Raw genomic sequence first — 18,055 nt, forward strand, 5'->3', positions numbered from 1 at the left:
CTGCCGTCTGTAACAGGTCCCCACTTCTACATAATAATCTCCACACCCCTGATCCCTGCCCTCTGTAACAGGTCCCTACTTTTACATAATAATCTCCACACCCCTGATCCCTGCCCTCTGTAACAGGTCCCTACTTCTACATAATAATCTCCACATTCCTGCCATCTGTAACAGGTCCCCACTTCTACATAATAATCTCCACACCCCTTATCCCTGCCCTCTGTAACAGGTCCCTACTTCTACATAATAATCTCCACACCCCTGATCCCTGCCCTCTGTAACAGGTCCCCACTTCTACATAATAATCTCCTCATTCCTGCCGTCTGTAACAGGTCCCCACTTCTACATAATAATCTCCACACCACTGATCCCTGCCCTCTGTAACAGGTCCCTACTTCTACATAATAATATCCACATCCCTGCCCTCAGTAACAGGTCCCTACTTCTACATAATAATCTCCACATCCCTGATCCCTGCCCTCAGTAACAGGTCCCCACTTCTACATAATAATCTCCACATTCCTGCCATCTGTAACAGGTCCCTACTTCTACATAATAATCTCCACACCCCTGATCCCTGCCCTCTGCAATAGGTCCCCACTTCTACATAATAATCTCCACATTCCTGCCGTCTGTAACAGGTCCCCACTTCTACATAATAATCTCCACACCACTGATCCCTGCCCTCTGTAACAGGTCCCTACTTCTACATAATAATATCCACATCCCTGCCCTCAGTAACAGGTTCCTACTTCTACATAATAATCTCCACATCCCTGATCCCTGCCCTCAGTAACAGGTCCCTACTTCTACATAATAATCTCCACATCCCTGATCCCTGCCCTCAGTAACAGGTCCCTACTTCTACATAATAATCTCCACATCCCTGATCCCTGCCCTCTGTAACAGGTCCCTACTTCTACATAATAATCTCCACATCCCTGCCCTCAGTAACAGGTTCCTACTTCTACATAATAATCTCCACATCCCTGCCCTCAGTAACAGGTCCCTAGCTCTGTATAATAATCTGCAGCTCTGTACTTCTGTATTGCAAATCTTCTTCAATATTATCACTTTTACCTTTAACCAACTTTACAACTGTTTGTACATGTTTACGGTGCAGGTCCCTCAGTAATAGTATAGAGAATATATATACTATTATATTATTGAGCTGACCTTCACCCTTGGATGACAACTGGTGAGCATAGATGGGCCGTGGGTAACACAGCAGTGTGCTCTGGGCAGAGAGAGGTGGTGTACACTAATTGTGGGTACATTCATTGTGGGTCTTGCTGTGGGTGAACTCATTGTGGGTCTCGCTGTGGGTACACTTTAGTTAGGACAATCCTGTTACTGAAGGTGTTTTAATAAAGCAGATAGTTTACCTTGAATTTGTAATTGAGATTTTCTACATTTTATTAATATAAGAGACTCATATTTCTCTGTGAGCCGCTGAGTGCTGGGGGGTACATCTTGGCAGGGACGCTTAATCAAAATAAAAAATACTGTTTGTTTATGGTGACTTTTCAGCCCTTGTTGAATTAGGAAGTGGTGTTTAAATGTACTGTCGTTTTCATCTTAAAAATATTTCCAAGATTAGACCCTTTCTCACCCAGGATGCCACTAAAACCCTCATACACTCACTGGTCATCTCCAGACTGGTCTACTGTAACCTCCTCCTATCTGGCCTCCCCAACTTCCTTCTCTCCCCTCTCCAGTCTGTCCTCAATGCTGCTGCTAGGCTCATTTTCCTCTCAAAACGCTCTGCATCTGCCTCCCCTCTATTACAAGTTCTCCACTGGCTCCCCTTCCCTTTTAGACCCCAATTTAAGGTTCTCACACTCACTTACAAAGCCCTCAGCCATTCCTCTCCCGTTTTACATCTCTGATCTCCTCTCCCTTCACTCTCCTGTCCGCCCTCTTCGTTCAACAAATGCACGCCACCTCTCATGCCAATTGATCACTTCTTCCCACTCCCGCCTCCAAGATTTTGGCCACGCTGCTCCCCACCTTTGGAACTATCTCCGGCTTCCCATCAGACTCTCCACCTCTCTTCAATCCTTCAAATGGGCTCTCAAGACCCACTTTTTCATCAAAGCCTTCCAGCTCTCTTCTTAACTTGCTGCTACATACTCAATCAATGCCTACCCCGTCTGTGTCAACCCCTGTTTGTCTGTCCCTCCCCTTTAGAATGTAAGCTCCTATGAGCAGGGCCCTCTACCCTCTTGTGCTTCTCCTTACTCTACCTTCATCTACTTCTTACTCTCTACCAGGGCACGTAACACTTGGTTGCTTTGCATTGTTGCTTATCTGAGTGTTATGGTCACGAATGTAGCAATGTACATTATCCTTGTCCTGTATTGTATTGTATTGTTCTGTAAGTCACTGTAAATTAACCTATTTGTTTATGTACTTTGTAAGGCGCTGCGGAACACTTGTGGCGTCATATAAATAAACGATAATAATAGAAGCAGGTGAAAAGGGGAATTGAATAATCTTGATTTGCTGAATGCAGTAGAGATATACACTTGCTAAGGGTCCCAAAAGTTTTATTACGTTTACAGTAATTGACGTAATGTGGTGATATTTGACACGGCCCCATCTGGTGTCTGTGTGTTGCGTGCTGATATGAACAGTTACACAGCTGAACAAATTGTATTTATTGTCCAGACATACTGGAAAACTGAGTGGGTGCGTAGCGCACAGACACGATGAATGAGGACACCTCAGTACACAACACCACTGTCAGAAGCAGGAATACCTACTGACTAGCAGTGGCAGCTCCAGAGGTGGGGCTGCAGCTCAGTACAAATTCAAATAGGGGAACCACACCAACTGCCATCCTCACTGGCTCTATTTGAATTTTGTACTGCACTGCTGACTAGGGTGGTGAACAGCTAGCTGACCTTCACTTTGCGCACGCGTGAACAGCTGGCCTGGATGTTAATGGTGAACACTTTCAGCACTTGCTATGACTTTCTCATGTTTCTCATAGACCAAGGTATGTCTGTGTCACATTTTACTAAATTATGTCAATAGCTTTTAAAGTAATCAAAAACTTTTGGGCCAGTAGCAAGTGAAACACCCTGTAGTATGTTCATCAAACATAATACATATATTTCCATATGTACACCTTTAATTTAGTATATGAGAATGGTATGATTTAATTTTTTATTTTTTTTAAGTATTTGAGTATGGTTTGTCACCAGATATAGATAGTAGTCAGAATTTGACAACATTAGGAGATTTATTACATCTTTAATTGAGTGCGCTCTGTTTTTATTCTATTTAGGGTGAAAGAAAGTGCATGACTTTCTATTTGCCAAAACTTTTAATTGTTGGATTGCTTTGGCTTGCTTCTGTGACACTAGGGATATGGCAGACGTAAGTATTGGTGAAGCCTTCATATCTTTCAGATATTATCTATATGCAATTATCTATATGAAATTTCCTAGGTTCACTTACAGTGAACATTCACATGTATATGCAGTGGTCAAAGTAATCTGGTTTAAAACAGTGCAGGATACTCTGACCCTTCTCTTCTTTGCATCTGACTCACCACTTGGTTGTCAGTTGGCCTAATCCAAGTTTCTCCTATGCTAAAGCCTTTGTGTGTGAGCTATATAGCTTCTAGCTGTCATTTTACAGGCTGTGCTAAAACAGAATGACAGTTCGAAGCTGACTGGTTCCTATGAGCAACTTCTCCATTTTATCTCTCTCCGAGATTTGCTCAGTCTCCTCCTAGAAGTTCTATTTAGTTAATTATTCAAAATGATTCTCTGTGTCTGTCACACAGGCACTTTACGACAGCCTGGTTTCTGCATGCTGGATGTTATTCTCAATCTCTGTCCTATGTGTATGTGTTTGTCGGCCTGTGTCCTGTGTGTTATTACTTGTGAGACCTGAGGGACACAGAGCCATCATTTTTTATGCCTTTGTATTTATTAATAGTTTCAAAAGCTTCTAACATAAAGTTCAAATTAATTTTAGCCTTCTCAAATAACCTAAAGCTTCTGGGGCTAGGCTGCCCCCTTTAACCATATTGCCACTAATACATTCCCGTTTCAATCACTGCATATATGGAAATGTACATTAATTTTTAAAATATTAACCTGAAATGTTAAACAGACAATGTAAAAATGATTTCTTGTAGTTTAATGAACAGGTAACTTTGTTATAGAGTCTGTGCCTCAAATGGCTAAAAACAAAGATCAGTAGAAAGTTGACCTGACTATAATACAAGTGGAAATTGTCTTTATAGCCCCCTGCTCCATGGGAAGTTTCTATCCTCCCTGAGCTCACCGTACTAGTGTACATTGAGATTTCACTTCTGACAGAGAATTTGCAAATATTAAAATAAAGCGCTTCATGGAAGGTCAACTGGTATTTTATGTGTTGTCCTTTTAAAGCGGTGAACTAATCTTGGTGTTTGTTTTGGACAGAGTTAATGAATTGCATGATCCAACTTACCAGTACAGAGTAGACACTGGCAATTTTCAGGTGAGTATTAAAATCCCTAAATTATTATGGAAACTTTAAGCCCGTTAAAAAGTCCATGGTTTTATTGGCGATAAATATACCCACGTGCCAATCCTCTTCTGGGGTTGTGTTGCATTTCACGTCAAGTTCTTTTTGGTTAAACAGTGTTTTCCCACTCAGTACTACAGCCATATCTGGCTATTTCACAAAATGCTCTTTATTAGTCTCCTATGTGGAAACAACCATCTGTTGTTAGTAAGATGTCATTCCACATGTGCTGGAGCTTGACAAGAGAGACTTTATATGCACAGAAGCCTCTGAGTTGTAAATATATATTAGCGATCAAGTCACTCCTTTAATCTGGCATCCACATCATTATTTGGATATCAAGGGAATACAATAAATTTAGCTATTTGATTCTTGAAACCCATTCGCAATTACTCAGTTTGTTCCCCTTCTGAAATGCTAAGGTGTGTAAACCTGGCTGCAGGGGAAGATATATACATTTTTATGTTCATTCTTTTTTTTTTCTCTCTCTCACTGTATTTTTCACTTGGAAAGTCTTTGACACGTCAACCTTTTGAATGCTACTGAAACCTAACCAGCTTTACAAATAAAGGTTAATACAAATAGTGCACATACCAGGGGACATTTCTGAAAACTGGTTACAGAGGTGGCTAGAAGATTCTCTAACTCAGAGGTCCCCAAACTCTGTCCTCATGGCCCCCCAATGGTCCAGGTTTTGAGGATATCCATGGTTGAGCACAGATGGTTAACTCAAAAGACTGAGGTACTTTTTAAGTCACCTGTGCCCAAGCATAGTTATCCTTAAAACCTGGACCGTTAGAGACTTTGGGAACCTCTGTTCTAACCTATGGTTAGGATTAGGATGGATGTAGGATGTTATTTTATATTGCATTTTATAATTCGAAAACAAATGTCTTTTTTTTTTTCCCGGCTACATATTCACTGATTTTCATAAACTCCCAATGTTCACATAAGACAAAGGTAGCACGCAAACAGAAATCAGTGGTGTGTGTGTGTATATATATATATATATATATATATATATATATATATATATTAGACATGCAAGATCTTTTATTTTTGGTCAATTGGCTCAAGCTGTGAGCAGGATCAGTTTGTTGTATTCTGATCACAACTCTGCAAGAATAGAGAATAATACTCTGCAAAACTGCAAAGTTTTTTGTTAATATTGATATACCTAATCTTTATTTCAGGGCATGAAAATATTCTTCCTCGTAGTGGCAACTATCTATATCTTGTACCTTTTATTCCTGGTTATACGGGCATGCTCTGAACTACGACATATGCCATATGTTGGTAAGCTCTTGTTTTTTTTAAGAGAATACTGCTTAATATGCCATTCTCCCCACATAATGATTGGGCTAGAATGAGTTGTTTACGTTAGAAATAGAAAAGGGGAACTATGTGTATAACCAACCTCTGTGCAAGCGACCTGTGTATAGCATCCTGGTCATTCACTAAAGTTATATCCTGTTTCTTCTTCAGGGCCTATAGGGATCCACTGGGGTACCTTGTATTATGGTTGGAGACCAGGCAAAAAAAAGTTAAAGCTTAAGCTACCAGGATGCCTCGGGTCCTCCTCCATATATACCCCGCCCCTAGCCATAGGACTTAAGTTGTTTGTTTGGTACGGCAGGATCAAGACCGGGGACTGCTGTCCTAAGCTTTTATTTTATGTTTTATTTTGTTTTTGGGTTGACAATACTAAGCGTCTGAATTAAGACTCCTATACTGTGACTCCATCTACCTCTGCTGTGCCGCAACACCAGTAAATGGGCTGGTGATTTCGGCGGGTCGCGGCTCCGCAATGCTGTGACCTGGACTGCAACCAGACTTAAGGAGATGTCAGGTAAGGAGATTCCTCGCTATGGGGAAACGTGCACAGCAGTCCTTGCTTCTGGTGTCAGAGACGCACCAGAAGTTGCTGCTGTCAGGGCCCGTGATTGTCCGCATCCTCACTACACCACCCGAGCCTTATCTGACGCTGGGGATCAGCAGCAGACTCCTCTGCTGCCACAAGGCCAGCGTACCCGGCTGGTTAACGCAGCTTACGGGAAGTAGGCGGTTCCCCGGCAGCTCCTCCCCCGACTCAGACGCAGTCCCTATGAAGGGTTTTGCGCATCTGGGTTGCTCCGCCTACCCTCCTCGTGTGTATGAGACGCTCACGGTCCACTCTCAGTGCGCCCTGTAGCTGTTGGTCTCAGAAGGGTTTGGGTCAGTCTCCCTGTATACCTCTCCCTTGGTTAAGGTATATAGTGCTCTATATCCTACCATTCCTTTGTGTTTGCGTAGTTGATTTAGAGTTGATTGTAATTTTATTACATTTGCATTGTATGTGACTGTTTGCTAGCTGCTGTATTGACGCTGTCTTTTATTTCTGTCTGTCAATTGTAACTATCGCTGTTTTTTCTCTCAATCCTCTTGGGGTGGAGGTTTTTCTCTGAGTACTTCACATTCATTTAGATTTTGTGAAGGTTGTCACATAACATTGCAATTATTGCCTTTACTGAACATGTCAAAACATAAAGGGATACAGAAGGGGGAGCCCTCTGATCTGGTTTCATGTTAATCATGTATGGTGTATTTGTCCCCTAAGGACATTAAGGATGGTTTGTGTGTTGTCTGTTATAAAGAGCCACCTCACCAGTCCAGTTTACCTGTCCCTGGACAAGAACCTTTTTGGGTCTCCTCTTTGTCCCAGGTAATGAAGCAGTTTGTGGATCGTATGGCTGCTCCCACTATGCCTACTTGGATGGAGTGTACACAGCATGCTATGTGTGCACCTCTTATGCATCCTTCCTGGAAGGATGTTTATGCCCATTCTAGTCAGAGTATGGCACCATCTAAAGTTGATAGCAGACCAGTAGTTACTAAGGTGCCTAAGCGCAAGTTATCTTTTTATCAGTCTGCTCAACATGTGGATTCACAGGCATCATCCGAGGAATCAGATGATGAGCAAGGTTCCTCTCCAGGGTCTAGCTCGGGGGAGGAGGACCATCCGTCCACAGTGAATGTTCCTCCTTTGAAGGTGGTTAAATCAATCCTAGATATTCAGGATGATGAGCCATAATAAGTAGGCTCCAGTGTTTAATTACTGCTGGAAGGCGGTCAAAACTGAGTTTCCTGTATCTGAACAGCTCACTGACCTTATGGATGAGGCATGGGGTAACCCTGACAAGCGTTTTTATGTGAATAAGAGAATAACAGGGTTGTAGCCTTTCCAGACGCATTTAATCAATGCTACATTGCCTATTCAGTCAGCATTTTCCCTGAAGAAATCCATGGATAAAAAGATTGAAGTATGTCTTAAAACAATATTTTCATCATCTGGAGCTGTTACTCGTCCAACTATGGCTGGATCCTGGGTAGCTAAAGCTGTTGAAGAATGGATGGCAGCATTGGAAAATTCTCTACCAAATGCTACCAGAGAACAGATTATGTATATCTCCCATATACGGGAAGCAGCTTCTTATATTAGAGGAGCTGCTGTAGATGCTGGAATTTTAGCTTTTAAAGCATCAGCTTCAATAGTGGAATGCAGGGCCCTTTGGTTAAGAGCCTGGAAGGCTGATGCAGGATCAAAGAAGGCGCTAGAGGTTTTACCTTTCTATGGAAATGTACTTTTTGGAGCAGAGTTGGATAAAATAATAGCTACTCTGGCAGCTTCAAAGTCAGCAGGTCTGCCATCTATGGCGGCTATAAAGCCTAGGCAGGTCTCTTTTCGGTCCTCTCATTCTCAGGGTCGTGCAAGGGAACAGCCTTCCTCTAAGACTTCTAGTTTTTCTCAAGGCGACAAACTAAGAGGTCTCCCCCGGCAAGACGTGTCGCTTCTATGCCAGACAACAAACCCTCTGCCTGATGGGGCGGGCCTCCTCATGGGGGATCCCAAGGTGGGAGGACGACTTCTTCAGTTTGCGGATTGTTGGCGTCAAACAGAGGCCTGGGTCTGAGAAGTGGCCAGCTAATAAGCAGACTCTGGCGAGATGGCTACTCTTGACTATCGCTCAGGTGTACACACAGGCTGATCTCCATGTTCCAAAAGTTTTTATTTTTGCACAGATCCTCCATCAGATGCGGTCAAGGCTTTGGCCTTTCAGGAAGCCATTCACTCCATGCTGCAGGCGGGAGTAATAATCACGTTTCCTGTGTCGCAAAAGGGAAGAGCTCATTATTCCGATCTATTTCTGGTTCAGAACCCAAATGGGGCTTATCGCCATATACTAAATCTAAAAAACCTCAACAGGTTTATCCATGTACCCATGTTTCGTATGGAAACTCTCCGATCAATTATTTTGCCAATGGAGATGGGGGATTACATGGTTTCCCTGGACCTTCAGGATGCATATCTGTGTGTTTTAATTATACCATTCCACCAGCAATTTTTACTATTTGCTGTCCTTCAGCAACATTACCAGTTTCAGGCTCTACCCTTTGGTCTATCTACGGCTTCCCGGATATTTATCAAAATAATGGCAGTCATGACGGCCTATCTCGGGGAGTCAGAATTTTGCCATATTTGGACAACCTTCTGATATTGGCGCAGACTGCGGTTGTTTTACAAAACCATCTTCAACTGACTATAGCCTGCTTACAAAAGCACGGCTGGATCATCAATTGGAAGAAATCCTCACTTTCTCCAACACAGCAGATGGTACATCTGGGAGCTCTTCTGGATTCTCGGGCACAGACAGTGTTTCTGCCATAGGACAAGATAGTGGTCCTAACGTTATGGATACACAAGCTGCTGCGCAAGCGAAGGGTATCCATTCTGTTAGCAATGGAGGTACTGGGATCAATGGTATCCAACTTTGACATGGTACGGTATGCTCAGTTCCATTCCAAGTCTCTGCAAAAATTGATTCTCTCCAAGTGGAACTGACTGTATCATCTAATAAGGTCCCAGAGGATCCTTCTTACTCCAGAGGTTCGTCACTCCCTCCTGTGGTGGCTGAGAAAGGATCATCTGAACAAAAGGTGGCCATTCTGGATTCCAAATTGGATGCCAGTCTTCGTGGATGGTCATCACACCTTTCAGGGAAGATGGACAAATCCGGAAAGTCCTCTGCCAATAAACATTCTGGAACTGCGTGGAATATACAAGGCACTAGTCATGGCACAGGACCTGCTCCACGGCAAGCCGGTCCCGATCCAGTGCGACAATGCGATAACAGTGGCCTACCTCAATCATCAGGGAGGAAATGGATCTCATGGCGTCACATCACAACCACAAGGTCCCCAGGTACGGGTCCAGGTCCATAGAGCTGGACCTTCGTTCCTTAGTGCCTTCGTGGATGCACTGGCAGTAAGATGGGACTTCAAGTTGGCTAATCTTTCCTCCTGATTTCCCTCATCCCAAGAGTTCTCAGGAAATTCAAGCAGGAAGGCGTAACTGGTGACTCTGGCTTGGCCCAGACATCATTGGTTTACCGACATACAGAATCTGTGAATCGACAGTCAGTATTCTCTTCCTCTATGACAGGATCTGCTAATGCAGAGCATCTGGACTTACCTTGTATGGCTTTGATGGCGTGGCTCTTGAAGCTTCCATCCTAAGAGCGAAAGTTTTTTCCAGCTCTGCAATTTAAACAATACTTTGGGCACGGAAGCCTGCCTCTGCCCGCATCTATTACAGTTTGGCATTCTTTTGATCAATGGTGTTCCCCCAGGAAGTTTGATCCTAAGGTATTTAGGATTTCCAGGATACTGGCTTTTCCCCCTGCAGGTTTAGACCGTGGTATCCACCTGGCTACTCCTGAGAGTGCAGTCTCAAAGTACCAGAGGAAGATTGCCTCATTACCAGATGTTAGTTAGTTCAGCCTCCTTTTGTTCCACCGGTAGCACTGTGGGATTTGTCTTTTGGTTCTTAAGGGGCTACAAGCTCACCCATTTGAACCTCTAGATTCTGTAGATTTGAAGTGGTTGACAGCAAAGACACTTTTTCTTCTCGCAATCTCTTCTGCTCGCAGTGTCTCTGATTTGGCAGCGCTGTCTTGTCGCTCCCCATTTTTGATTTTTCACCAGGATAAAGCTGTTCCTTCGTACAAGGTGGGTTACCTTGAATAAAGAAATTGTTGTTCCATCTTTTTAGGCTCCAGATCTTTCTGTAGGTGAAGCCTCCCTGGACGTAGTTCGTGCTCTCCATATCGATGTGGAGTGCACAAACTGTTAGGACATCAGATGCTCTCTTTGTATTATATGGTTTTCACAACGAGGATGGCCAGCTAATAAGCAGGCTCTGGCGAGATGGCTACTCTTGACTATCGCTCAGGAGTACACACAGGCTGATCTCCCTGTTCCAAGCACGGTGACAGCACATTCTAATCGGTCTGTAGGGCCATCGTGGGCATTTAGTCGTGGTGCCTCTGCTGAACAATTGTGCAAGGCAGCTACATGGTCCTCTGTCCACACTTTTCTTAGGTTCTATGCCTTTGATACTTTTGCCTCTCAGGATGCTTCCTTTGGGCGACGAGTTCTCCTTTCTGCTCAGGAGTGTCCCACACCCTAGGGGAACTGCTTTGGGACATCCCCATGGTATCCCTGTTGATCCCTATGGACCCCGAAGAAGAAAATTAGAGTTATGGTAGACTTACTTAGATTACTCCTTTTCTTCGAGGTCCACAGGGTACCCACCCTGACGCACCTGGCTGCAGGGTAACTTTTTTTTTTCCTCCTCTCGTACAGATAACCTCCTCTTGTGTAAGACTGTTTCTGGTGTATGATTGCTCTTCCTTCTCCTCTTCCTTCTCCTGCCTTGAGGCTTGTAAACTAAATTGAAGTCCTATGACTAGCGGCGGGGTATATATGGAGGAGGACCCAAGGCATACTGGGAGCTGAAGCTTTAACTGTTTGGCACCTGGCCTCCAACCATAATATACCCATGGTATCCCTGTGGACCCTATGGACCTTGAAGAAAAGGAGTTATCTAGGTAAGTCTACCATAACTCTGATTTTCCTATCCTCCTCACCTTAGGTCACCAGGAAAATGTTGTAGTGTTACATCTTCTGTGCAATCTCGATGTACATAGGACAAAATAATTAATTATTTGCGGGTGAAAATATTACACTATGTTATTGTGTTTATTGAATGTTGTGGGTAGTCTCTGGAAAAATATTGGCAGGATCCTGGTAATGTATTAGCCACTAAGAGATGGGAAACCCCAGATCAACAGGCAGTCTGTATTAGGGGAAAAGCAGTGACATAGGTTAGCCATCCCTTCTATATACTCTGCTCCTTAGTTAAATTAATATGGTCGCTATTGTTCTGGGCTGTACCAAGCTAAAATAGGGGGACCGTGGGAGTATGGTAATGTGCAAAGTGTCATTACAGTAGATCATCTGGCATTTGCTGAGGGCACCTCTATATCTAAGGCCAGCCAGGATAGGTTCTGTGTTTGTGGGAATCGGACTCCCTATAGGAAGGTGGATCCAGGGTGCTATCATTTTGGAGAAGTCCAGTTATTGGAGTTTCAGCCTGCTCGGCTTTCACACTTCTGCAGATCATCGCACCTTATGAATCCAATAGTTTTGTGGGCTGTTAGATCAGGAGGCCTTGTGCTAGATTCCTTTTGCACTGGTAACGCGGAAGATAGGGCCCTACTGCTGCAATAGGGGAACCCCAAGCAATAAGTGGCTGCTGTCTGCTGAGTTGGTAAAGTTAGATCTGATGAGGGGTAAGGTATAGGGAACGTGCAAATGCCAATCTGTCAAGTGTGTTTGTACAGGAGTAACAGCATTTTACCAGAGAGACTTTAGAACCCATAAACAAGATATTGGATACCATCCTAAATCACCCACTGTTTATTAGGCAGCATGGAGTTCACACACGTCTTTTTTTTTTTTTTTTTTTTTTTGCGATTGAGTAATGTTTGCGGACATCTGTTTTTTCGTGTGAGCTGTCATTAATTGTGAGCTATTGCGATATCTCAGACAGTGGGTGCAACTATGCTCTATATTCTTAGAGTGCTGAAAGTTCAATGATGGCAGTATTCTGCTTTGTGTATGTAATGTTACAAATAGAGAGAGATGGGTTGGGTACGGGTTGCCGGGGCTGAGAATCCCGACAGGTTAAAACACCGACGCCAGCCGGTAAGTAACCTAAACCTAACCTTCCCTCCCTGCTGCCTAAGCCTAACTACTATCCCCCCCCCAAGCCTAGCCTATCCCCCCCTCCAGATTAAACCAAACCCTCCCCCACCTCCTGCAGTCTAAACCTAATCCTCCCCCTAGTGCCTATCCCCTAACCCTCCCCCAAACCCCTACATCCTATCCGCCAGGATGTCAACTACATCCCAAGAGAGGTGTGTACAGGTAAAAACCTCAGGAAGATGTGCTGTAGAACGCACTGCTGCTAACAGGATTATGACCCGAGAAACAGCATAGACTTCACACTATGGGAACGTTCAAAAGCAAACTGTAAATGGTTACTCGTGTACATAGGGCTGCTGGGAAATGTGTGGAAATACATATTTTCCCTTTATTATAACATGGATCATAGTTTGTATTCAAATTACATTTAGGGGTATATTTACTAAAGTGTAAGTTTTTAGAAGTGGAGTGTTTGCCCACAGCAACCAATCAGATTCTACTTATCATTTATCTAGCACCTTCTAGAAAATAATAGATAGAATCTGGTTGCTATGGCAACAACTCCACTTCTAAAAAAACAGCACTTTATTTCAATATACCTTTTAGAATTCAGATTTTACTTTCTTTCCTATATTTGATGGGTTTGTATTGTCCGTGATTAACTTGTGATGTAGAAGTCACTACTATAAACTATGTATTCCCCTGAACTACCTTATTTTAGCTATTGGCACAGTTGTCAGAGAAGAGAATAAATGTGTGGGTACTGCAACGAAATGTTGGAGGATAGAGGACCTCATTCAGAGGCGGTCGTTAGTTGCAAGCGGTCACACTGAATCAGGGCGGCCGCTTGCATCCTGAACGACCGCCTCCTTGTCGATCGCTGAGCTGTGGGTTAAGACCATCGGGGTTACGACCAGACCCTAAGGTTGGGTCTGGGCACTCGTAAGCCCCAGGGAGCTTCCTGCTCTGATCGAGCAGGAAGCTGCCCACTGACATCAGCAATGATGTCAGTGGGGCCGACCCCAAACGGCAAGCGTTCCGGCGGGAACGCCTCCGCTTGGGCAGGCACGCCCCCTGCCCGCCTCCCAAACGGGGCGAGCTGTCACTCACCATCGACAACTCGTCCCGTCTGCTGCGAGTCCCCTAGTGATGAAGCGTCCGTCGCTAGCCAGGTCTCGCGCATGCGCACGACGGAGCCAGCTCCGTCGTGCGCATGCCCTGTGGGGCAACATTGAGTCAGTTGCGAGCGCTCAGCACTTGCGACCGACTCTGAATGACCCCCAGAGTCTTTAAGACTTTCCTTAGTGTGTCAAAATACGGGATAAAGTATCTTCTGAAATGAGGCAAATCCTTAGACTTGCTCACCTGGATGAGATGAAACCAGACTTTAAATGTAATAATTCTGCATTGATTGTAACGTTATAAACTATATACGAGTGTTAGAAAAGTCCTTGAGATAAAGAAATCCAAACATGTCTAAATCAAAATCCTCAATAGTTTCTTCAATCACAATTCTCCTGCAAAATCTGTTACCCAGAAAAAAGAATGCAAGTTGTATTCTCATTCTACTACATGCCATATATAAAGGGTACAAAGAACTCAGAAAATGTATGACTGTATTCCTCTGATCTCCAATGAATCTAAGGAGCGTTACTTTGCAAATGTAATACAGTGTAGTACATACAGTGCAATAACTGTTTGTAAAGATAAATAAAAACCAACCTAGTGGACTCCCAATTTTGAATGATTTCAGTAATTACATGAAGATACATGTGCCTGTTCCCAATATCAAAGTGTTTGGAGTGATCCATATCAGCATTACACTTCTGACTATTGCAGAATTGTGGATAAAGAAATGGCTATTCAGGATTTGGATTTATACACATTAACATTTCATTATTATGTGAAACTTCGCGTATCGTAGAACTAGTAAATGTAGGTTGACATATCACAGGAACAGCACAGAGCAGTAAACCAACAAACAAGGAAGGAATCGGAGAAGGGACAAGCTTAGGGTACATAACTGTATTTTGATGGGCGAGTGGAGGTGAGTCACAGGGAGGGATGGAAGAGTGTCAGAATCACTGAATGGAACCTGGAAATAAGCATTGGTGGCATAGGTAGTGCTAGTTGTTGAACATAAGGAAGGAGGCACTGTCTGTGAGAGCTTACATTAGGGATATGATTCTCCACCATCAATGGCAGGCACAGAATTTTATTTTTTATTTTCTTCCAGCGCGGGGGGCTCAGCCCTGCCCACTGTCACAACACAGTCCCTCCCCATTACATGATTTGTCCACCTCTTAGCTCTGCACCTGTCACACCACTCAGACCTTTCCCTTCCCTGATTGGCTCGCCCGTGTCCCACAGCATGGATTAACCATCAATGATTTCCCATTTATGGTTTAATGTCATGAATATTAAGCACTAATGGCACCTTCAATGATTAACCGTTCGATAGCCGTCCCTAGTTTACATTCTAAAGAGAAGATAACTGGGACAAGAACAGGTCATGGGAGGTGTGGAAAGTGGAGATTTAGGAGGAGGGATTTTATGCTTTGATGAAAAGGTGTGGAGACTGGTAAATAGAAAGAATGAGTTCCAGAGGAGGGGGCCAGAGCGGGAGAAATCTTATAAGTGGAGGAGAGGTGGCAATTGGTGGAATAGTGGATGGGGAGGGAGGGAGTGTGGACAGAAATGAAATTGGAAATGCAGGAGGGGCGGAGTGATTAGGTAGTTTGTATGTGTTTGTCAGGAGTTTGATCTGAATTTGAGGCGATGGGTGGACAGTGAATCAGATTGCAGTGTGGAAGGCAGATGCAAAGTGGTTTCAGAGGTAAATGAGCCGACCATTTATCACAATTCATTTTTCCCCAATGAAATGTTGTTTAAAATTCTACCAATCGCGACAAATTATTCAATAGTGGCTTCCCCTTGTCTAGGTGTGCCTATCTAGGAATATCTCTAGTTTTATAGGATACGTTATCTGCTATTTTGACACATTGAGGAACATTATCTGGCTTCTGGGTGCTATCTACACCCATTTTCATATGAGTGCCAATTCTTTACTCTGAAGATTGATTATATGCAGTTTACACCATGTTTGTTTTCCTTTTCGGATACATACAATTTGTCGACAGTAGTGCTATTGACTGTATTATGTTGACGAAAGAATACCGATCCGGTTGTAGTAGTATATAAACATTTTAACTGTGTCAGCATTATAACTGTGACCATGATAGTAAAGCATCAAGTTTAAAGTTATAATGCTAACAAGGTTCAAACTCATAACATTACAACTGTATCAACATAATACTGTCATCAGCATTACTGTCCACAAAGTAACTAAGAGGGAGATGTACTAAGCTTTGGAGAGTGATAAAGTACCAACCAGTCAGCTCCTAACTGTCCCACTACAGGCTGTGTTAGAAAAATGAATTTTAGGAGCTGATTGGTCGGTAGTTTATAAGTCTCTAATATATCACTTTCCAGAGCTTAGTACATCCTGCCCTAATTCCTATCCCTTCTTTGCTTGGTTTCAAACTGAGTTTAGGGAATTTTCTACGTTGGACATTTGTGGGAAGTATTCTGGGACCTCCGCTCTCCTTCTGGCACCGTGCTAACAAGTCACCCAGGGTGGCGCTAGTCTACCATCTGCATAATGCTTTCAGGCATTTCTCCCGATGCTATGCCATGTGCCAATTTTATTATTTTGTTTCCTTTTCCAGATCTGCGGTTAAAGTTTCTTACAGTATTGACGTTTGTAGTGCTTGTTATCAGGTATGTTAGCAATTTGCATTCTTATATAGTTTTGTAATGGGAGAAAGACCATGTCATCAATAAGGCATTAGCTATTTCTGCATAAGGAGCAAACCTAATTTTTACCTAGTAATACATACTGATAAAAAAAAGCAGATGTGCCTTAATTAAACTAACACATTCCTTAATAGGATTTTGAATTAAATACATTTTCTGTTAAGATCTTGTCCACATTAGTATTTTCTTTAGCTGGGTTCCAAAAGTAACAAATTAGAAGTTTATATGAGCTCTCCGAACTTGCGTGGGTCTTGTCTGGGTACTTCAGTTTCCTCCCACACTCCAGAATATACTGTTAGGTTAATCGGCTCCTGAAAACAATTAGTGTGTGTGTGAGCGCGCACATGTGATAGGAAATGTAGATTGTAAGCTCCACTGGTGCAGGTATCATAAACAACAAAAGTAGTAGCTTAACTTGCACCCCCTAGCTGCTGCTTTGTACCAATTCCCAAGAGCACCAAATCTTGACAGAATACACAGAAAAAATATATAGTGGTCCACAAGCGCTGTTAGGAATTAGGTCAGATGTTGTTGTCGTCTTTTTTTTTTTCCCTTTTTGACGTTCACGTGGTGACGTCCTATAACTTCCAAGGAATTCAAGAAGAAATACCAGTCATAACATGAGCCGGACTTTTAAGTATTTCAAGGAAACCTTTGGACTCACTCAGGTTAAATAAAATATCAAAAGGTTTCTTTTACAGTCACGTGCTTCCTTATTTCTTATGTCAAAATCCACATTAGAATAGCACTTACCTAATATGGCGTAAATCTGTTCCCATAAAGGTATCTTTAATACAAGGTGCCCCAAACAGAACCAACCAAAAGGATCACTCCAATGGGTCCAAAGAATATACCATTCATTCCGACAGGAGTTAAAAATTACCTCCACATAACATAGTCCCTAAAACATATAAAAACAGTGCATGTATGCTTTTTAAAAGGCACTCTAGACCAGATGGCTTCTTCCACTTCAAGCCACACACAGAAAAGTCCAGAAAAACCTCCTCCCACATCTAATCCCGGGTAAAAGATGGGATATGGGTCAATTTGAACAGATGGCAAATGTGCATTATACCATACAAATGGAACTGGTCCTGGGGTGTCCCTTCCTCCTCACCAACGAGTTTCGGATGTAAATCCTTCGTCAGGGTGTGAAAGTGTGACAAACCAACATGGTTATGCCCATTTACTGGGTCAATGACCATCCACCTATCAAATTATATATGGTGAATAACTGTGATTTTAAGACCTGATCCATATGAATCTAACATATAGTAACAACATGTAACATATATATTCTTCCACAAAAAAATTTGGTCATAAATATGCCTCTATACAAAAGAACATCTAAAATATAATTGCTACCTTCAATTGGAAAAAAAATAAAACCCAGACTGGATTTAAGATAAACAGATCATAATATATATACCACAAGGAGCTCCTCCCACAAAATCCATTCCTGTGTTTACTATTCCACATACATCATGAAGGAGGGGGGTCATCACTCATAATCCCTCTCTCAATGGTAGTGCGTCATTGGTCCACGCACAGAGTTCATTCAGATCACGTGGTGTAGTGGACCTCTTTTTCTCCTTCCCCTGTTGTTCAGCTGGGCTGAGCATCATCA

General features: G+C 42.9%; 1 protein-coding gene across 4 annotated transcripts in view; it reads left to right on the top strand.

Annotated features, from left to right (window-relative positions):
* The window catches only part of TMEM181 (transmembrane protein 181), a 183,145-nt gene that overhangs the window by 134,004 nt on the left and 31,086 nt on the right, over positions 1-18,055 (top strand). For all 4 annotated transcript variants that reach the window (XM_088457424.1, XM_088457423.1, XM_088457425.1 and 1 more), the window contains 4 exons: positions 3,293-3,384; positions 4,443-4,500; positions 5,721-5,823; positions 16,341-16,392. In XM_088457424.1, the coding sequence (XP_088313550.1) occupies positions 3,293-3,384; positions 4,443-4,500; positions 5,721-5,823; positions 16,341-16,392 (305 nt within the window). The remainder of the gene's footprint in view (positions 1-3,292; positions 3,385-4,442; positions 4,501-5,720; positions 5,824-16,340; positions 16,393-18,055) is intronic.

The sequence above is a fragment of the Taudactylus pleione genome, unplaced genomic scaffold, assembly GCF_031769625.1.
Source record: "Taudactylus pleione unplaced genomic scaffold, aTauple2 ptg000760l, whole genome shotgun sequence".
Lineage (NCBI taxonomy): Eukaryota > Metazoa > Chordata > Amphibia > Anura > Myobatrachidae > Taudactylus > Taudactylus pleione.